The sequence below is a fragment of the Rattus rattus genome, chromosome 4 (assembly GCF_011064425.1).
Source record: "Rattus rattus isolate New Zealand chromosome 4, Rrattus_CSIRO_v1, whole genome shotgun sequence".
Classification (NCBI taxonomy): domain Eukaryota; kingdom Metazoa; phylum Chordata; class Mammalia; order Rodentia; family Muridae; genus Rattus; species Rattus rattus.
Window position 1 is genome coordinate 138,585,454 of NC_046157.1, and position 22,171 is coordinate 138,607,624.

General features: G+C 40.0%; 1 protein-coding gene across 1 annotated transcript in view; it reads left to right on the plus strand.

The window, feature by feature from the left end:
• The window catches only part of Ccnyl1 (cyclin Y like 1), a 35,629-nt gene that overhangs the window by 10,630 nt on the left and 2,828 nt on the right, over positions 1-22,171 (plus strand). The window contains exons 3-9 of the mRNA XM_032901231.1: positions 1,095-1,129; positions 6,946-7,046; positions 9,957-9,992; positions 11,818-11,869; positions 13,647-13,766; positions 17,703-17,869; positions 21,027-21,189. Coding sequence (XP_032757122.1) covers positions 1,095-1,129; positions 6,946-7,046; positions 9,957-9,992; positions 11,818-11,869; positions 13,647-13,766; positions 17,703-17,869; positions 21,027-21,189 — 674 coding nt within the window. The remainder of the gene's footprint in view (positions 1-1,094; positions 1,130-6,945; positions 7,047-9,956; positions 9,993-11,817; positions 11,870-13,646; positions 13,767-17,702; positions 17,870-21,026; positions 21,190-22,171) is intronic.

The following is a 22,171-nucleotide window of genomic DNA, read 5'->3' on the forward strand; positions in this document are numbered from 1 at the left end:
TGCTGTCGATGTAGATGTGGTGTGGGTTCACAGCTGTCTCTTCCCTTCCTTAATCCAGTGTATTGCAAAGACGAATGGTAAGATTTAGGGTTAAGTGAAATACCAAAACAAGTGTTTTATATGTGTCAATTTGACCTTATTTCACATAGTACCCCCTCCAGGTAAGCCTGTGTCACACCCAGATTTGTGTAACCCAAAACTTTCAGGTTATTTAAAACTTCTTCATCCCATTGCCACAAACCTCAGAGCAAACATGTCCTAATAATTCCTAAAAGGCTTGTTAGTGTGTAGATTTGTGCTTATTTTACATTGAGGGTCTGAACTGGAATTCTTTTGTTTGTTTGTACTATTTTCTGTGATGTTTGGTTAGCCCCCTCCATTTTTAAAAGGTAAATAACTTTTTCTGTTAATTATGACTGTGACTGTAATTGAGGATTCTGCAGTAATACTGGAATAGTGCGGTACTGCAGCCCAGCTTTAAGGGGACGTGGTACTTCTAGCCTGTATTTTCATACTTGTGTGTATTTTGTGAGTCTTGGACTGTATCCATTCTCATTACTACTGCTGTATCTCCATGGGCTTTTCATGCATAAAGGGTGAGAAAGCAATAAAAGAAAAGCTGTCTGTGCCCCTCTCATCAGTGGGAAGGAATGTGTTGAGCGTGCGGCCTGGTGTTCACAGGGGATCTGGTGTGGCCAAGTGTCTGTCTGAACTTTGTGTGCAGTGCTGTCATGTGCACTTAGGTTAGCACTCACTCCAGGGCTCATCAAGGTAGACCTGGTGTTTAGGTGTGTTGTGTAATACACCTATTATTATTAGGTGAATTTCTCACTGCCCTAAATTATTTTGACACTTTCTTTTGTATATGGAAATTCTCATTTGTGTCTATTCTCTGTTAGCTAAAAAAATAAAATCCAGTTTTTAGATTTACTTTATGGAGTTGATTTTGACAAATTTATTTTGTTGGAAACTACTTTTAAAGTAGAACTGAATTTAATTTTTGCTTGTTGATAATCAGAAATAGTAGCAACTACTTTTATTGTTCTGAGGTATTTGTATCAGAATTGATCGATTAATTTTTTTTTTATTCTTAGTGCGCGAGAAGAGGAAGAGCAACCATTTAAACCATGTAAGTAAATAGTTGAAAAGCTAAGGAATCAGTAGTTTGATTAAAACTATGTCTGTAGTGACTTCTAGAAAATGTATTGGGAATGTAATACTATTAGCATAGACTGTTTATGTATACTTTCTAAAATTCTTTTCTCATATTTACTTAGGAAAGTCTGACTTAATATCATTTTTAAAACAGGATTCTGACATTTTATTTACTCATAGTTAGATAACTTGAATGTAAATACAGACATGCATGAAGTTTTATCCATTTTTCTCTGTTTTTTGAAGATTTATTTATGTGTATGCCCGCAAGAGTTTTATGTGTACAGGTCCTGCAGAGGCCAGGAGAGGGAATCAGATGCCCAGGAACTGGAGTTAAAGTAGCTGTGAGTTGCCTGATGTAGGTGTTGGGAACTGAGCCTGGGTTCTCTGCAAAAGCTCTGAAGTGCTAAGCTATTTCTCCAGCTCCTTAGTCTAATCTTTTAACTGAAGTAACAAGCCATTAATTTGGGTACTATGCTGATTTCCCATCATAACAGGTAAAAATTGTTTTCCCTCTTCTATATCCTCAACATATACATTATTTTTTAGTCCTGTCAGTATTCCATTATGACTACTCACGTAGTTGCTGAGTCATGTGACACACCCTTAGTTCTTTGTCTTCAGTGGGTTTGAATCTGAATTCTTCATGCCCTATGAGCTCACACAGCCAAATGCAGTCTGCAGCCCTGGCTGGTCTCCCTGTGTGCACATTCTTGTTTTCAGTGTGTAGGATTAGCTTTCTAATCAGCCATCTTTTCTACCCCAAAATGTTGTCACATATGTCACATGTCTGTCAGGAATGTTTCCATCTACTAAGTGCATCTGTTCTGGTTCTTCTGCAGGCGCCCTTCACAGCCTGTGCCATCCCATTCTGGCTTTGGCTGGGTTTAGCTTAGGTCTTCTCAATTTATTTTTTTCCTGGAGTATGTCCTTGAAGTTACTGGTATCTCAAGACTTCTCTCTTGTATTGGCCCCTCAATGTCCTAGATGCTCTGTTCCCCTTTGTCTTCTTATATTGTACTAGAACACCTATTCTTGGGAGGGGACGTGTAAATATTTGTAGTGATCTGGCCTGGACAATTCCTTCTATAGATAGAGTTCTAGGTTGAAACTACTTTTCACAGTCTTTAGGATACTTTTCTGTTACAATCTCAAGTACATAGGATATAGTGTTTCTGTTAATTTGTTTTATGTATTTCTTGTGGTCCTGGGGATTGAAACCAGCACTTAGCACACCCTAGGCAAGTTCCCCTGGGTCATATCCCCAAACCATAATGCTGCTGTTAAACATCTGTTGCTGTTGTATGAACATAGACATTCTACTTCTCTGGAGGTTAAGTACTTACTCTCTAGTATTCTGAAAGTTTATGATATAGTCTGTCATGGACTTTTAAATTTTATTCAGAGCCAGTAGGTCTGCAAACAATTTCTTCCAAGTTTTTTTCTTTTTTCTTTGATACTTTCTTTTTTTCTTGTATTCTTGTTATTCAGATGTTGAGCCTCTAGACTAGGATTTCAGTACTACTCTTCTATCTCTTCTTTCTAGTTTGTCTTTTTCTTCTTGATGATTCCTTTGCTTTGTGTTTTAACCCTTCTTGAGTTTTTCCTAGGTCGTCATTTACTTCTGAAATGTCAGCATTCTCATTAATTCCCTTTTCCTATTGCCTTAATCTGATTGTCTTGCTGGAGTCCCTCAACTGTAGAGCTGCCCTTGGCTTCCTGTGGCTGGAAGTACCATACATTTTTAACTGAAGAGTCATACTGTAAGGATTTGGGGGCCAAGCCAACTTGGGGACTTCAGTGTCTTTTCCTGGGGTCCCAATCTGTAGGACAGTTTGGTTTCTTCAGAGAAAACCCTCTCAGTTTTCTACCTGTGAACTTTGTTTGCTCAGTGCAGATTTGCTTTCTAGCAATTGCCGAAGCGAGCCAGTTGTGATTTTCAGTGCATACTTCTGCCCTTGCATCTCTGAGATTGGTCTCTTTAAACTTTCAGCTAAAGCAGCTAGAATAAGTGTGTGAGACAGGGCCAGGTAGACTGAGGGCTCTGACCTAGCTGGCTTTGGCTCTGCTGAATGTTTTATCTCACTGCCCAAGAGTTGTGTCTCTAAATTCTAGTCTGCTCATAATTCTGTCCCATTAGATATCTGTAGGTTCCAACATCATGTTACCATACCACCTGTTATTGCTGTTTTGAGACAGGCTCTAATGGGCTAGCCTTTACTCCTGATCCTTCTGTCCCCATCTCTGGAGTGTTGGAATCGTAGGCAAACACCACCATGCCCAATTTAGTTTTCATCTTTTAAAAGCATTAAAAATCCTGTCAATCCTGTTTCCTGCTCTTGATAGAAACTTTTATTCTTTTAATTCAAATGAAATTTCTTAAAGAAATAGGTTTGTGGTCGGTCCATGATGTTTAAATGAATATTTAGAGGCTGGAAAAATGACTCGGTGGTTAAGAGTGCTTCCTGCAAGTTTGGTTTCCAGCACCCACATATTGACTCACAACCATCCACAACTTCAATTCCAGAGGACCTGAGGCCCTCTTCTGACCTCAGCAGGCATCAAGCCTGCACCTGGTACATGCATGCCTGTGCTGACTGAATACAGATAAAGGTGCATTCACTCTTTGTTCTGTTTTAGTAACCACCTATTAGATAGGGTTTTGCTGGTCTTGTTTCATTTTGTTTTTACCCTTTGTAGACTTAGGTTTATGGTGTAGTTTATGGAGTTTCTAGGCCAGCAATGGTCAGGTGCTAACCTCAGCTGGCAGCTCTTCAGTTTTCAAGCAACATCAAGAGAAAGCTCGCTTTAGCAGCTTCTTACAGGCTTGGCTCAGAGATTGTCTTCTGCCATTGTCTGCTTTCCAGACTGAAAGATTTGACTAGTTGGATGTTAGCTCTGTCCCCTGCTGTGTACAGGTTAGTGGCAAGATTTTGTATAAGGTTTTTTCTTTGAAACCAGGAGTGTGTCCTGAAGAGGGCAGCAGGGCTGAGTAGCAGAAGTGGCTGCTTTTCTGGGTTAGATACAGGAATCCGTCTCTCATATGAGGAATTTATGCTCTGAACTGACAGGGGCAGTGTTTGGTGTTTCTAGCCAATAAGCTGCTGATTTGCTAAGTGAACAGCAGCTAGGGGTCTAGAAGACAATCTACTTAAATGTTTTAATATTTTTGAAGAAAAGCCACTATACATTCATAATTAGAAACTGTGTATAGTGAAGAAAATGGGAGGAAGCATCACTAGAAGGCCTACCTACCAGCTAATCTGTAGTTTGTTTCTACTTCATTTTTAGTGTTTGTTTTGTTTTGTCAAAATTGACTTTTACCAGGTATATGCTGTTACCCCTTAATACAAGTTGTACTTCCTTAATTTAGAATCCATAATGTTCCAAAATATGAAATCTGAAACTTTTTGAGTGCCAACCTAATACCACAAGTAGAAAATTCCACATCTGACCTCATGTGGTGAGGTAACAGGCAAACAATAAAAACAAAAACTGCACTTGGGTCCCATCTCCAGGAAATCCCAAAACCCACTATCTTTGTTAAGGGTTTCTATTGCTGTGATGAAGTACTGTGACTAAAAGCAACTTGGGGAGGAAAGGATTTATTTGACTTACATTTTCACATATTTGACATGTCGTCAGTCAGGAACTATTGCAGGAGGCCCTGGAGAAGTGCTGCTAACTGGCTTGTTCAGAATGTTCCTGCTTTCTTATAGCACCCCTAAATCCAGCAGCCCAGAGGTAGCACCACCCACAGTGAACCAGACCCTCCCTCAATCATGATTCTCAATCAAGCATTATTCAAGAAAATGAACCATAGGTTTGCCCGTAGGGCAATCTGAGGGGGGCTTTGTTTTTTTCAATTGAGATTTCTTCCAAATGACTGTTGTTTGTGTCAAGTTCACAAAACACTAGCCAACACACTACAATACTTTTGGTCCTGAGGATTTGATTTGAGATCCCCAGTCTATAATAGTGACTCTAAATGGTAGCTTCTTCCACTGGAATAAAAGCATTTCAATGAATCAGTTTCATTTTCATGTTGTATTTATCTTTTGGGTTAATAAAAGTATGTACTTTAACACATAGGTAATGTAAAATATACATATTAACTGAACAGTTTAAAGATCACAGCTTTAGATATAACTCAAACACTTCCATCTTGAAAAGATATTTAATATTTCAGATAGCACCATCTGGGGCATTTCGATAAAGAACAAGTGGCTTTATAGTGAAACAGACAGAAGGCTGCTCTGCCTGCCATGTGAGAGTTTCTGACTGTGGGCTTCTGGCACTTTTTACATGCTCCGCCCTTTGAACTGTGTCTTCTGAGAAAGGGCTGATGGGCACAGTGGTGACAGAGAGGAAAGGAAGGCACATCTGAATAGTGGGCTCTGTAAGAATGCTAAGTTATTGGTATGTGGTTCTAAATGCTGCTGCTGCTGCTGTTAATCTTTATTCAGTGATGCTGTTTGACCATGGACCTAATGGGTCTCAACATACCTTAGGCTGTTTCAGTGTCTGGTAATTGCTGTATTCTTGCGTTCTTTGCCAATGAATGGATACTTCTAAAGTGTTTTAAAGATAGTTGAGACAGCTCAAAAAGTAAATTGTCTTCTTTCCAGTGCCACTGCAGGCAGTTCTTCACCAGTTTGTCTGTAGTAAGACTTATCTCCCAAATTACAATTAATTTTTCAGTACTAGAGTTGAATTGAGGGCTTCAAGCATACTAGTCAAGCAAATCCTCTACCAATGAGCTACATCTCCAGTCTTATTTTAACTGTTCTACCTACCATGTGAGTGTTTCTGACTGTGGCTTCTGGCAGTTTTTACATGCTCTGTAATTTAATTAGAGTTAAATTATACTGTAATATTTATTTTTTATAACATTTTAACTGTAATACATAATTCTTCAAATACTTGAACTCCATGAAACTGGTAAGATTGTGCTTAGCGTTTGGAGTTAGGACCATTGAGAATTATTCTTCTGGAGACGCAGTTTAGGAGAACCCAAAGAGAAACCTTTTGTGGTGTGGTTGTTGGCAGAGATGTGCTGGAAGGTGGATGGAGTCAGGGGACAAAGGGAGGAAGAGGCTTCCATGCAGAGCACAACAAGAAGGTGTCATAACAAATAACTTTAGAAACAAACAGTAACACTTGATTTTTTTCATTTATGAAACAGAATGGCAGCACACTTACACAGGTAATAAAGGTTAAGTTCCTCAAGTTGCTTTTGTCTTCTGTTTTTAGGTGTGAGGGAATGTTAATGCTTCAGGGAATAGCCTAGAGAAACTTGTGGCCTCTGGTATAGGCGATTGAGCAACCAGGCACACCAACTCTAGCATTGGAACACTTTCAGACACTAAGATATGTATTATTCACCATGTATTTCTTAGAGTAAGATTCTCTTAGGCCAGTAGTCAAGACTATTTTATTGTAGTGACTGTGTTGAAGTAGAAAGCTGCCATTTACGAGAAAATACTGGAGCCTTAACTTAAAAGTTTATAATGTTTCTAAAGGAAGTTGATGGAAGAAACTTGCCAGGTCTGATTTGTAGATACCATACCGAGGGCAACCTTTTATAACACGTTCCTCAAATATGATCTGTGGACATTCAAAATCTCCAGTGGGTTCCCTGCAGAACCACACATGCTATTGCACTCACTCATGTACTGTAAAAATACCTTAATGCTTTATCATTTGACATTTTAACCAAGGAAAAAGAAAGAACACATTTTCTAGGTTTAACTTACTGTGACATTCTCTTCTATCTCCCTTCCCCTTCAGGTATCTCCAGGGCAGCTTACTAAAAAGTATAGCTCATGCTCAACAATATTTCTAGATGACAGCACAGTCAGCCAGCCTAACCTTAGAACCACAATAAAATGGTGAGTACCACTAGGCTGCCAGCGCTGAGCGACAGGCCCCTCTGCTGAAAGCCCCTGAGCCACGCCTGGTCATTTCAGTCCTTTGATTGTCCTGTTAAGACACAGTTTAAGAAATTGGGGTCAATTAGATATTGATTTTTAAGGGGCTAAGTGTAAAATTTCAGTTTCCATTTTATCTTAGACTGCATGACAGAAAGGCAAGCCAGTTAGCAAACAAGAAATCTCAGGAAAAGCGTGCCTCTGTCAGGTGCATTTATATTGTGAAAGCATTGTTGAACGTGAGAGATGTGCCCAGATTGATTAGTTACAGCCTAAGACAATGCTTACTGCTTTGGAAACTACCTTTGAATAGTTTGTCCTCTACCAGTATCATCGTACACAAGCAGCCTCATCCATAGGTTACAGTGGGAGAGGACCTTGAGCAACATTCAGATGAGTTCATTCTATGACAGTGGCAGAAGGTGCAGAGCTTCCCCTGCACTCGAGTTGGCCAGGGAATATATTTCCTTGGTTTGTAACTTGATTTTTTTATTAACATAGTTTGGGAACTGTTTGGTTTTAGAGTGTTAATGCTTTTAATCCCTAATTTTACTCCTCAGTCTAAAAAGCATAATCAGCATATAATTCTAATTTTGTTTCTGATATGCTAGCTTTAAAAAAATTTTGGCCAATTATCAGTAATTTCATTTAAAATCTACAAGTTCTTATTCATTGTAATGTATCTTTCCTTTCACACTTACAACAGCAGTTGAGATTAAATTGTGTTTCAGCAAAAACTGAGCCTCACCTCTGCAGGTCTTGAGTTAATTAATCATCTGTTCAATAATCACCGGGTGTGGGTTTCCAGAAAAGCCTCAATCTGGGAAACTAAAAGGATAATTGAAGTTTCATTAGAGTCTTCAGATGATTTTGAATTCAAATGATTCTGATGTTTCTATATGCAATTTGTTTATTTTTAAAGAGTAATCATGGTCACACCAAGAGGTTTCATGTCCTTCCCCCAACTACAATTAGTCTAACTTTTAGGAATCCATTTTTGAAAGTACAGCTTGTTTTCTTTATTTTAAAAGTCAGTACATTTACTTGATGAAATAAACATTTATCAAGAAAATTAAAGCAAATTGCTTTTAGGAAAGATTTTGAAAAATGCTTATCATAGGCAATAATGTATGATTCTCGAGAGTAAAAACCTGTTTTGACTCAGACAGCCTTTTTTAGTATACATGCCTGCATGTGAACATGGTGGCTCATATTTGCAATCTCACAAGTTGGGGCTGAGATGGCAAGATCCAAGAGTTCCAAATCATGCTCGGCTACATAGCAAGTCAGAGGCCAGCCTCAGCTCCGTGAGACTTTGTCTAAGACAAGAGAGAGATGGGCTGCAGAGATGCCTCAGTGGTTAAGAGCATTGCCTGCTCTTCAGAGTTCAATTTCCCAGCACCCACATTGGTGGCTTACAACTATCTAGGATCTGATGCCCTCTTCTGGCATGCAGGGGTACCTGCAGATGGAGTTCTCATACATAAAATAAATAAAAGAAAAAAGAACATTTTTCCGAGTTTTGTCTTCTCCTCAGTTCGTAGATGAGTACAAGTACCTTAAGAAAGGAGATGCTGTGAGGCATTAATGCCTTGGCAGAAAACGTCTGAGCAAGTCCTTTGATCTTCCCACATCCCCTCCCAACCTCTTCAGCACAGTGGAATCACCCTAGGAACCTCAAAGTAATCTTGTTACCCTAGCCTTGTTTAACCTAATGCCAATTGGTCAGAATGCCTTGGGCTAATCTTAAATCAGGGTGACTCTGTTATGAGGCAAAATTTGGGAGCCACTGCTTAATGAAAATAAAGAATTGTGCCTGCCTACTTGGTGTGGGACCTTAGACTCATCACTTTTAAACATTGGTTCCCTCTTTTCTATTAAAGTGATTGTTGGGTGAGCTGTTGTATAAGTCTTAGTGTCCTTTTCAGAACCAGTTTTTTGTGTGTGTGATTTTAAAAATCAGTCTGAGGGTAAAACTGAAGCACTGTAGAAGTATCCATCTTTGATGTCAACAATGTTACAAAGTTCAAATTTTTAAATTTATATACAACCTCTAAAATTCAGATTTGCCTTCCCTCAAACATATTCAGTTTATATTTTAGATGGCATGGGCAGATGGCAAATAGAACACATTGTTCTCTAGTTCACATCATCTGTGGCAAACGTAGTAGAGTAACACAGTGTCTAAGGGTCATGTCTACTTATTAATCTTTTACTTAAACTAGTTCAGGAAACCTCCAAGAATACTATACCTTTGTGCTGAATTGAAAGCCCTAATTTCAGGATACCCAGTCCTATCAGCAGAGTTGTGGGCACTCACTCATATTTACTAAGTTTTCTACTAATAATCACAGAAGTGATTTTAAATGCTTTTATTCAGTATACAGAACTTTCATTACTTACGTTAGGGAGCTAATGGTCTGTGGTGGTAAATGGATAGTCAGCTGTAAATTATCTGCAATCTGAGGCCTAACCAGAAATCCCTACTGTTCTAATCAGACTTGTGCACAAATACTACAACTAAGGCTCTATAGGTAGAAAGGCAAATGACAGGAGGGATATATAAGCATTTGCACATGATCATAGTCAACAAAGTCACATGCCTTTTTTTTTTTTTTTTTTTTTTTTTTTTTTTTTAGGGGCTGGGAATCGAACCCAGGACCTTGCGCTTCCTAGGCAAGCGCTCTACCACTGAGCCAAATCCCCAACCCCAGTCACATGCCTTCTACAGTCATGGTTGTGTAAGAAGTCAGAGCACTGTAAGTAGAGTGGTGCCGTTCTAACTGTAAGATTTCAGGGCTTCTCGGAAAGTCAGCCCTACTTGAAAATGAGAAAATAAATTGCTTCAAATATTTTTTTTTCCTTCCACAGTGTGACCTTAGCAATATATTACCACATAAAGAACAGGTGAGCATGTTAAAATCTGTCTTACTATTCCAGCTAATTACCTTGCTAATACCAAATATATACAACAATATATATATAACAATAGACAACAGAAGCTATCGAGTGCTTTTATTATAATATTGAAATGAATCTTATTAGAGTTCCTTGTTCTTAGAACCCTTTAAACAATCTCTAGTTACTAAAGATTCTAAACTTGCCAGTTTATATGTATTAAAATATAAAAATATACATTGTAACTAGCACAGGAGTTTTCAAACTTGATCCTAATAATTTTTAACTATTTCCTTGTATATCTCCTCTGTATGCATTGTAGGTTGTTTAGCAATGTTACAGTTGTCTGTTCCCATTGAGACAATCAAAAAGTACAGCAAAGAACCATCTTGTTAACATAATTTTTTTAAAAATGACTATTCTGTGTAAAATTGAGAGAAAGCACGTCATTTGCATTTTTATAAATTTTAATGTAGGACTTGGTAGAAGAAAAGAGTTTCATGTTTCCTTGTCTTCAACTGCCAGTTTGTTTTAACGAAGCAAGAAACCAGTCCTCACTCGTATGCATTTGAGGGAAAGTTATTTTTAAAGCTTTCAGCTCTTTTTATCTTTTGATTGATTGTGAGTTTCCCCATGTACCCCACTTTCAGACTTGGATACTCTTCTAGGACTACACCAGAGCTCATCCTAATCCAATTCTGTGTTTCTCAGTGAGCCTTTCCACTGTACTCATTGAGCTGTGCCTGTATAATAAATGAATCTTTTACCAGTACAGATTTGGATGATACATCCTGGTCATATGGAAAATAATAACGAGTCACCTTCTTTATAATGCTAGCAGGAAGAGTGGGCATGGAGAAGCTGTAAGACATAGCAGAAGGCATAGGGCCACAAACTTGGCTTTACAGAGCTTGTCAGCTTGAATTTTATCATGACAAATTGTGTTCCTCAAAGTGAAAGGCTACTACATTCAATTTTGATAGTATTTGTAGTTACACATAAAATGATATACTGTAAAAAGGGGGATGGCTGAGTTCACAAGTAAATCACATTCAGAATATTAGAAAAGAAAGGCCAGGATTTAGTGACATTAGTTATCAAAGATGTAAACACAGCAGCAGGCTGGGGAGCAAAGTGCAGTGTAGTGCAGTGAGGGGAGAGTGCTGGCAGAGCGAGGGCCATGCCTGGATCAGTCCATTTGTTCATTCGTGCTCGCTCTCTCCAGTCGGCTCTCTCTCCTAGTCGTCACAGTGTGCAGCTATAAGAAGCAGGCAGTATATATAATGAACAGTTTTGGAGCCCATGTGCCTCCTGTCAGGGACTCTCCTGAGTCTACAGCCTCACAGAAGCAGTGATTAAATAAGTGAACTTCATTTGTTTGGTGAACTCCTACACACACACACACACACACATACACACACACACACACACACTAGTGTTTTAAAGGGGGGGCAGTTAAGTTTTAATTCATACTATTTATAAAACACAAGTGTATAACTTAAAACAATGCAGAGAATTAAAGCCAGGTAGAAGCCTGTGAAATTCAAATGTTTTCACTTTTGTCACCATTCTGAGTTCCTGATGTCCACTGCTGCTTACAGGAGGGGGGAAGTTTAACCTGGTTATTGGCCCTGCCAGGAGTGTCAGTCTTTACCGGCACACTGACCAGCAAAGATGCCACAATGCTGAATAAAAAGAGGTTTTAAAACTGGGACCCAGGAGGAATTGTAAACTGCTTGCATTGTTAAAGGTTGGGCTTCCCCTGGGCCTCACCCTACATCCAGCAGTTGTTAACTAAGACACTAAAACATCCCTGTATTGTTGCATTTTACAGAGATGCAAATAGATCCCTAGACATTTTTGATGAGCGGTCACATCCTCTCACAGTAAGTATCTGTTTGCCTTTCTTAAAATAGTGTTTTTCTTTCCTAGAACTGTGTTTACTTCATGTCTGCTTGTTATATAGCTGATGAGAAAACTAGTCCCTCCAGCTTGAGTTAGGAGTGTTGGACCGTAGCTGTGATGGAGTAACAGTGAGCTAAGAGAAGCAAATGTATTGTCTTAAATAATAGAAGTCAGCTTTTCTAAAGATACTCTTCAGTAACATCAAACGGTATAAGTATTTGTAAACAAATCCAACAAATACGTAGAAAAAAAGAAATTAGGAAACTTTAAATCAGTTAAAATGGTATAAGCCAGGTGTGGTTTTGGGTATATATGTAATTTTAGTACCTTGAAGGCTGAAGTAGGATAGTGATATGAAAGACAGTCTACATAGTAAGAGCAACATAGTAAGATCCTAACTTGAAAAACAACCAATCAATCGAAGAATCTATAAAAATTTAACAGGTCACTTTATCAGACATATGCTGGCCACTCTTGATACTTAAGAGACACACATGCTGTGACTGTTATATGGACAATGTTAAGAGCCTATGGTTATAGGAAACAAAATGTTTTGGGTTTTTGTGATGGTTTGTATATGCTTGACTCATGGAGTAGCACTATTAGAAGGTGGCCCTGTTTGAATAGGTGAGTCACTGTGGGCGTGGGCTCGAGTCCCTCGCCCTAGCTGCCTGGCAGTCAGTCTTACCCTAGTAGCCTTCAGATGAAGATACAGAACTCTCAGCTCCTCCTAGCACCATGCCTGCCTGCATACTGCCATGCTCCTGCCTTGATAATGGACTGAACCTCTAAAACTGTAAGCCAAAACCAATTAAATGTCCTTATAAGAGTTGCCTTAGTTGTGGTGTTTCTGTTCACAGCAGTAAAACCCTAACTAAGACAATTTTTTTAAAAGTATGTTGCAGACAAGTGTCACCCCTGTAATACTTTAGGATCAGTATGATTTCAGCATTTAAAAAAAAAACAAAACTGGGTAGGAAAATGGAAGGGCATATATAAAATTCCTGAGCTTGTGTTTGTGTGTCTTTTTAATAAAGGATGAATGGGTATGAATAATTATAGTATAGCCATATATTGCTTAACAATGGGTACATCCTCAAATATGTTAGGTGATTTTGTTATTCTGTAAAAACTGTAGAGTACTTCATCTAAGATGGCTGTAGTAGTACTCACTGGTACTTTATGGAACTGACATTATATATTTAGTTAATCACTGCCTGAAAATGTCATTCTTGCCAATTGCCACACTGTTTATATTGAAAAAAAATGAAAGTCACTGGGCCTGGTGACACACACTTTTAACCTCAGCACTCAGGAGGAAGAGGCAGGTGGATCTCTGTGAATTTCAGAACAGCCTGATCTACATAGCCAGCTAGGGCCACAAAGGGAACCTGCCTCAAAACAAGCATACAAACAAAAAATTGAAATAAGTCATACTACCCAGGCCAACAAGATGGCTCAGCAGGTAAAGGAACTTGCTGCCAAGCCTGAGCATCTATGCTTGACCCCCAGTACTGTAGAGGGACAAGACCGACTCCTAAAGTTGTTTTTTGACCTCATGTGCACTGTGACTGTGCATGCCCATACACATATGTATACAAACATACACAATGAATGCTGTAAAAGCAGCCATACTACCCAATTGAAATTGTCTTAAGGAACGGGTAAGCACAATGTGGAGACAGACCCAAGTATTCTTAAGAATACTTAAAAGATTTCCTTCACTCAATATTTATATTGTATTTTTTTTTCTTTCAGAGAGAGAAAGTTCCAGAGGAGTACTTTAAGCATGACCCTGAACACAAATTTATTTACAGATTTGTTCGTACACTCTTTAGTGCTGCACAGCTGACAGCGGAATGTGCAATAGTGACGTTGGTAAGCTATTCCTTTGCTGCCAAGCTTCGTTAGAAAGCTTGTACCCAGATATTTCAGTCCTTGAAATTATCATAAAATCTTTAATAACCTTCTGGAGGAACGCAAAGACACACACTTGAATTTTACAGTCATTATGGCTTAAAATGTTACCATTGCCTTTATTATCACAAAACAGTTGCTAAGAGAGAGCTCTTCCCTCATACCTCGATACACATATGCAGGCATGTTGATGGGGCAGGAGTGCAGTTCACTGCAGTCGAAGGCTCCCAGCTTCTGTTGTATTGTGTGCTTGGCCACTGTCCAGTTCTCTGTTCCTTGGATGATTACTTATTTCTGCCTATGAAGTTCCCAGGATTATAGTACAGTAGTTCTTAGAAAGACTTTGTGAACTCGCTAAGCTACAGGTATGTGCTTACCTTTATGTCGTTACCCATTGAGAAGGCCTATAGAAAGACTTATTTTGAATAATTCATGTTGTTCTAGTGGTTAGGATTTTACTGCCCTGCAGCAAATGCATAGTGAAAAGTCAAATGCTTGGCCCTGAGGAAAGACTACCTATTTCTTTACCATCCAGTTAGACTCTAAAGGAGAAACATGTTTTATGCTCATGATCAGATTCTTTCTGTGGGCACTAATGCTGTGGAGGAAGGAAATGGGGTTAGAAAGAGAGATAGGAAGAACAGAGTGGCCCTGCCTGGCCCTTGAATATCCAAGACTGCAGAATGAATTTGAGTCAGAAGTAAAGAATTAAAAATATTTGCTGAAATGCAGAGAGCATTAGCAATGAAAAGGGCAGCCAACCCTCACAGATCTGCCTTCGGTGTTTGAGAGGAAAGTCTATAGGGGAGGAGGCAGAGCGCACCAGGAGGAAACGCAGGAACGAGTAAGAAAAGGCAAGATAAGACGCTCCCACCATGGTAAGACGCTCCCACCATGGTAAGACGCTCCCACCATGGTAAGACGCTCCCACCATGGTAAGACGCTCCCACCATGGTAAAAGCTGAAGGAGGCCACAAGCCACTGGACAACCAGCCGCTCTATACCACTGTTGTAGCACCAGGACAGAGACCAGAGCACATAGGACAGAGTCTTGCCTTTAAAATATGTCCTGAGCATAAAAAAGACCACGGTTGTTTTTGCAGATGTCTGTTTCAAGTAGTTGCGTTTTACCATGAAAATTAAGCATGGTAAAGGGCTCATGAGTGACTGGAGAGTTTTTTGTTTTAGATAAATGAGCAGAAGACTGTAGCAGGAAATATTTAAAAACAAAACAAAACAAACAAACAAACAAAACAAACAAACAAAAAAACCACGCTACTGCTGGCAGCCCATTCTCATCTTGACAGACTCTCTGACCCAGAGCTCTGAAATCTCTCCACCTGGCTCGCCAAGTTCCCATGGTGGGTTGCCACCACTCCAGCCCCATGCTTCCAAATTCCCATGGTTAGTTGGGGTGCACTTCTCGCAAATCCACGCTTTGCCACCATATCTCTCTGGAACCCAGTTGAGTCGCTGCATGAAAGAAAACAACACACAAACTTAATTTACAATCAGCAGGTAACATAGTTGCTGGGTGCAGCAACGAGATCCTAATTTGTAAGTTAAATCCTCCAGTAGTGAATCCCAGTGATCTGTCACCTGATCTGGGTCCTCCACTAACCTATATTTTGTCTCAGTCTCCTCCCTCCAAAAGCCAAGTCTCTTTTTCCTGCCTCCCCTCTTTCTCCAACCCAGAAGTCCCACCTACTCCTCAACAAGTGATTAGTCCCCTGAAGTCTTTATTCATTAGGGGAATGTTCTGCCACAGAAGACCTCCTTAGAGAAGTGGCATTTGAACAACAGCCTAACTGAAAAGAGGAAGCAAGAAGCTTAAGTATTATATAGGCAGTGGAGCAGTGCTGAGACCAATGGTTTTCAACCTGTGAGTTGCAACCTCTTCAGCAAATTATGATTCATAACAGTAGCAAAATTAGAGTTATCAGGTAGCAGCAAAAATAATTTTATAAATAGGGGTCCCCACAACATGAGGAACTAACTGCATTAAAGGGTTGCAGCCTTAGGGAGATGGAGATCCTCTGGGCAAGACTGATACAGGAGCATCCCATGTGCTCAGGAAAGTAGGATGGCCATGTGAGTAGGAGTGAGGACTACGGGAAATTAGGGGGAAGGAGATGCCAGGGTCAGTCTCACAGGGAGAAAGAGGTTCCAGGTTGGTTAGTAACTTTTGGTAAGTCTCGAGCATGGGAAAAAGTGATCTTAATTTAGGAGGCTTTCCTACCTGTTTTGGGAGAGATAGACTACAGTTAGAGGTCAGAATAGTGGAACATTAGGATGCTGCACAGTGAGACAGGCAAGCAGTGAGAAATGCCCAGGATTGAGACTCGATAGATTGCCAATGAAGAGAACAGGAACAGGTGAGGTGCTGCTTGCAAGACTGCAGTAGGATAACAGCGTTTGGGCTTCCACAGCCAGGCAGGTGGAGAGTGAAGTGAGAAGGTCTGGGTCTGTAAGAGAGGACATGGAGGAGCAGCTTGGCAAGAGCTGTTTCAGAATAGCAGCCAGAGCAGGAACAGGTGGGTGCACTAAGTGGTAGGCTGGAGGTGGGCTGGTATGTGTGCGCTCTGCTGCTGAGCTGAGCTGAACAGAGCAACCAGACATTCACATTGAACTAATCTCTGGCAGGGGAGAAAGACCCACAAAAGAGAAGAGTTGGTTTTGATTTGAGGAAAACCAAGTCCTCACTGTGTCCTCACTGACACTGGACAAGTGTTTCTGAGGACTAGGACCTAACATGCCTGTCAGAAAAGGGCAGTCAAGGTTTGCCAGTGCTCTACTGCTCTTGGACTATTTCTGGAAGAGCCGGGGGTACCCTGAGAGAGAGATTCATTCCTCAGATACTTGAGAGTGCCAAGTATGGGGGCTGGAGGATAATCTCATAGAGAACATGTAATATTTGGCAGACATTCAGGTTTGGAAAAAACTGAGTTTGAAGAACATTACGAAATCTGAGCCATTAGTCTAATGACCTTAAAAAAATGATTATCTCTTAAAAGTAAACTCCTTTTTTGCCCTTTTTATCTTGATAAAAAGCACTTAATACCATATATGGACTCCCTTTCACAACTGAACTCTTTTTTGTTTCTACCAATTATATACCATAAATACTTGTTGGGGAGCTTCTCTTGCCATTCTCCAAACAGGATTATTTGCATTAGCATTTACATTGTACTTAGTATTGTCACTAATCTAGAGGTGATTTAAAACATGGGACTGAACACATAATAGTACTCAAGAGACTGAAACAGGCATACCATGAGTTCAGGGCCAGCCTGAGCTATATCATGATACCCTGTCTCACAAAGCACTCACTTATGATCGCCTGCTTCAGTCTCTGGAGTGATTAAAGGCAAAGGAATTAAGTTGCAGATTAGAAGTGAGAGTGGAAAAGGGAAATGATTGTGTAAAGGACTGTGCTTGGATGCAGGTGGGTCTGTAATGGCAGTGCCTGTGGTGCTGCTCTACCCAGCAGCCACTGGGAGGCTCTCTTGTCCTAGTCCCACAGTTACTGTGAACCTGAAAGGGTTTAAATATTCTCAGGCTGACTTGGTTTTTATACATTTAAGCCTAGCATTAACATTGCCTGTAAAATTACATGTGGGAAACTTGCGTTTAATGAACAGCCTGAATCAACACTGGCCTGTTCGCTGCTCTGCAAGCATAAAGATGACACCAGTACCACTCACTCCTCAGGATGCCCTTTACTGAGTGACAGTCCTCACTTACTCTGATGCATGGGCAGGGGGAGCAGAGATGTCTGACTCCAGATCTGCCCTCTTGGTGAGGTAGAGCAGAGTCTCTGTAGCACTGCCTAATGAAACACCCACACATTCAGTACGTACCCTGAACTAAATCAAAGATCAGCACTCTATTCTGCAGGTTTACTTAGAGAGGCTCCTAACTTATGCTGAGATCGACATTTGTCCAACCAACTGGAAAAGAATTGTTTTGGGAGCCATTCTTCTTGCCTCCAAGGTTTGGGATGATCAGGCTGTATGGAATGTAGACTATTGCCAGATCCTCAAGGACATTACAGTTGAGGACATGTGAGTATGTAAGGTTTTGTAATGGTTTTGGAACCATTTTTCTAGTACTCTTACTTTGCGACCATAAAGTTTTAAAACTTAAAGAATGTTTTTAAAGGCTGTTTAAAACTCTTGTTTAAAGTTCTTAAAACTTCCCACCATGTATGTGTTTTGTTATAATGTATTTCTGTTCAAAAGAATACGTTAACTAAGCAGCTGCTTAGACAGACAGTAGAAATAGACATAAAACTACATTCTTACCTCCAACTTTATAGTAGTCCATAGTTTCCATCATTTAATTGGTAGGTCTTGGTAGAATATGTATAATAATATATACTTGATAAATTATCTTTCTTGTGTTGTTGATGACCTTTGCAAGGACAGCATAGTACAGTATATATTTTATTACTTTGTAAAAGCTACCTATTCTCCCTTTTTAAAGGGCATGCACCTGGCTTTTGAAAGCGTCTGCCTGTGTTCGTGTCTCAGAGCATCTAGACTTCTGTAAAGTTTAGCTTGAGCCTAAGTCATTCATTGTCTGTTTACTTTTGCTGCTCCCTGACTCCCTTTTAATCTGAGTATTTATAACAGAAACTGTGAGGTACAAAAGTAAAAGTTTTACCCCCCTGCATGTGGAGTGTTGTTTGTTTTTAGCGATGGTCTTGTGAGCCAGGAAGCCAGCTCCAGGATTCCTCTCAGGCAGCCCTAGAAGCAGCTCGGAGGTTTCCGTGGCTGTGAGCACACTCAGCACTTGCCCTGTTAGTGCAGCACCCTGCTGGCCCCAAGACCACTGAGGGCATCGCCTCGTGATGGCCACTAGCATTGGGCTCATGCTGTAATGGGCAAGGCTGTGGAGTTTGCAAGCAGGATGCACACTGGAGAGGTTTCCAGCAAACTCTGAAAGTGCCCACTTGACAGTGAAAATGTCACTTTGTGGGTAGCACTCAAGAAATCGTGTAGTTCTGAAGAAACTCCTTGATTATGTTAAACATCATAGGAAGACTAAGGTATGAGGGTAATAGAAGTTAGCCACTTCTGTAGTAGACTGTCAGTCAGAATTACCAAAGAGACTGCTACAGCAGCCAGAGTGTTTGGTGGGAATGACTTCTTTCATAAATGGTGTGGCACTGGTAGCCATCTTAGCAAAGGATACGACAACAAAAGAATCTGAAATAAATAGACACTTGTGAGTTACTGAGGCCAGAGTGATTGGTCACTGTGTCAGTCCTCTACAGACTGGCCCCTGGGAAAAGGCAAGATGTGTAATCAATGCCACAAGTGACAACCGAAAATAATTATACACACTACATGTGATAGCTGAAAATATCTTAAAACTTAAACTTAGATAACAGGGGCTCTCATTATAGTTGTAAGATCAGAAAAGATTCAGAAAAATGTTTAGATTTCCCAGACATGAGCCCACTGCAAGGGCAGTGGTGGCAGGGTTGAGGCTCTGGTACTCACAACCCTTTCGTTATGAACAGAGAAACACCAGGAGCCATGTTCCTAACAGTTGCCTTTTGTTTATGATCTCAGCCAATCAAAGAGCATGACAACAAGGTTGATACACATTTGTCTCCTTCCCCTGCAGTTGTTAAAAATGTGTGCCTGTCATATTTTTCTTAAAACTTCCCACCATGGATGTATTTTGTTATAATGTATTTCTGTTCAAAAGAATATGTTAACTAAGCAGCTTTTGCTCAGAAAATGTGCTGTGCCCGTGAATGGTATGTCATTTAGATGTGGAAAAACCCGCAAGGTGCATATTCTGTTGGCATAGTGCTTTTCTTCTTTAAGCCTCTATTAATAGACACCGCTAATCCTGTGAAGGACCGTATGTTAACACAGTTAAAATGTATTAATGGAGAAAATATAAAAGGGATAGTGAAGAATGTTTGTTCCAGTAGCAAATTAAGTCTTGATTACCTGATTATCAAAACATCGTCTGATTTACATTTCTATAGGCTTATTGCCATATGAACAGGACATTAATTTTGGAAGTAGGCTGTTTAGCTTTAGTCTCAGCAAATGAGAAAACCAAATTCCTACTTTCCATATAGGATGTCAGATACTTTTTTGAGGTGCTTAGCAAAAAAAAAAAAAAAAAAAAAAAAAAGAAAGAAAGAAAGAAAGAAAAAAATTAAAAACTTAGAACCAAGAAATTAAATATGTTCTAAGTCTTGGTCCTATTTGCTTAAGTATTTACAATTTGTCTATAATTTATAGAGAGGATTGTGACTGGTCGGGTGTACTCTGATTTTTAAGGTTTATTAAGCCTTCAGCAAGGTCACAGCCCCAGAGCCGCTTTGGTCCCTTGTCCACATTTCCCACTTTAAGCTCTCACTCTCCTGTGTCCCAGCTAGGGCAGCAAATGCTTGGGGTTTTTATTCCCTGCACAGGAGCCAGGTTTGTTGGTCCAGTGCTCCACTCGATGTAGTAGACTAAAGTGAGTTTAGTGTAGCCAGGACAACTGCCTTTGATCTCTCTGCTTTCCGGAATTTAAAATGAGTATTTTGACTGTCATAGTAACAGTTTGTCACCTTAGTGCAATATTAAGGTGAGCAGAGACTTGGATTATGCCCATTGACATAGCCTCATGTGCCTGGGCAGGGGGAAGGGATTTCCTTTCCCATCCAGTGTAGCTTATTTATTTATTTATTTATTTGAGATGAATCCTTGTTGCCTCAAGAGTTTTTCCCCCTCAGAGATAATAGCGTAGCTCTCGATGGATCCATTTGTTGCCGTGGTGATATGCCCACTCCTTTTGTTGGCGCTTCTCTACTTCAATAAGCCCCTTCCTGTTATCAGCCCGGTGAAAATGTCTGCAAGTTCTTCAGAGCTAATAAACAGCATACATCATCCCTTTCATCTGCTCACTGTAGCAGGCCTTGTGAGTGAGCATGGAGCTGAAGCGTACAGCTGCACTAATGGAACTCTGCAGCACGAGCGCATGAGAGGCTGGAACCTTTTCCCTCCACCCAGACTCAGTGCTGCGATGTGAAAGGACCACGAATAGCTGTACCTTGTTTGAGCATTAGTATATTAATCCAGCTGGGCAGCCTTCATGTGTTCCAAAATAGAATTTAGAACTATTCTAGAAGCTCTGAATGATACTTTTGAAGATAGCCCAGTTGACTAAAATTGTCCTGTGTGAGTTTTGATGTTTGTCGTCCTCCAGGAATGAGATGGAAAGGCATTTCTTGGAGCTACTCCAGTTTAATATTAATGTTCCTGCCAGTGTTTATGCCAAATACTACTTTGACCTTCGCTCCTTAGCAGATGACAACAACCTGAATTTTCTGTTTGCTCCTCTCAGCAAAGAGCGAGCACAGAACCTAGAGGTAAGGCTGCATTCACTGAGTGGGGTTTTCTGCGAGCCACCTGGCCAACATCTGTGAGGACAATGGGAAGCTTTTAAACGAACACAGTGAAGAGGTTATTATCTCTCTGGCATCATACTTCCTGGGCCTTTTATGCTTTCTACAAGTATCTACATCATATAGAGGAATAAATATTGCCTCCTGATCATAATTCAGAGTCATTTTAATCAACTGTAATGTAGTTTTAATAGTTTCCCGATTGATGGGTTAGAGAGATAGCTCAGCAGTTAAGAGCACTGAATGCACTTGCAGAGGACCCAGGTTCAGTTCCCAGTACTACATGGCAGCTCACCACTGTCTTAATTCCAAGCTCTGACATTCTCACACAGACATACATGCAGGCAAAATAAATATCAGTGCACATAAAATAAAAATAATAGTTTCATGTTGAAGCTCTATATTCCCACAAAACCTTCTTGAAACTTCTTAAAATTATATCCTTAATCACAAATCTGCTGCAGTTCACTCAGTTGACAGATTGTCAGAGTTTGGATACCGTGACTGTGTTAGACAGCGTTAGGGCTACACTGAGTCGCATGTTAAGAGTGGTAATGGGACCAGAGATTGAAGAGTGCTTCCTACTCTTCTAGAGGATCTGAGTTCAAATACCAGCAGTCACATCCAGTGCTTCACGATTGGGTATGGTTCCAGCTCTGAGGGGTCAAAAGTACCCTTCAGACATCCATGAGTAGCCCTTCCCTCCTCCCTACTACAGTCATAAATAAAAATGTTTTTAAAATGAAAGTGTAACTTCTATAAGGCAAAGCAATATTTATGGCTTAACATTTTTAGTAAATTTAAATTAGTAATAATAAAAATTAATAAGATTAGTAAATAAGTCACACTGATTCACATACTAAAGTTCCTTGATAATTTAAAATATTTTTCTACTATTAAATGTGCTAGTGAACTAGCAACTCTAAATGCTTCAGTCATTAGACTC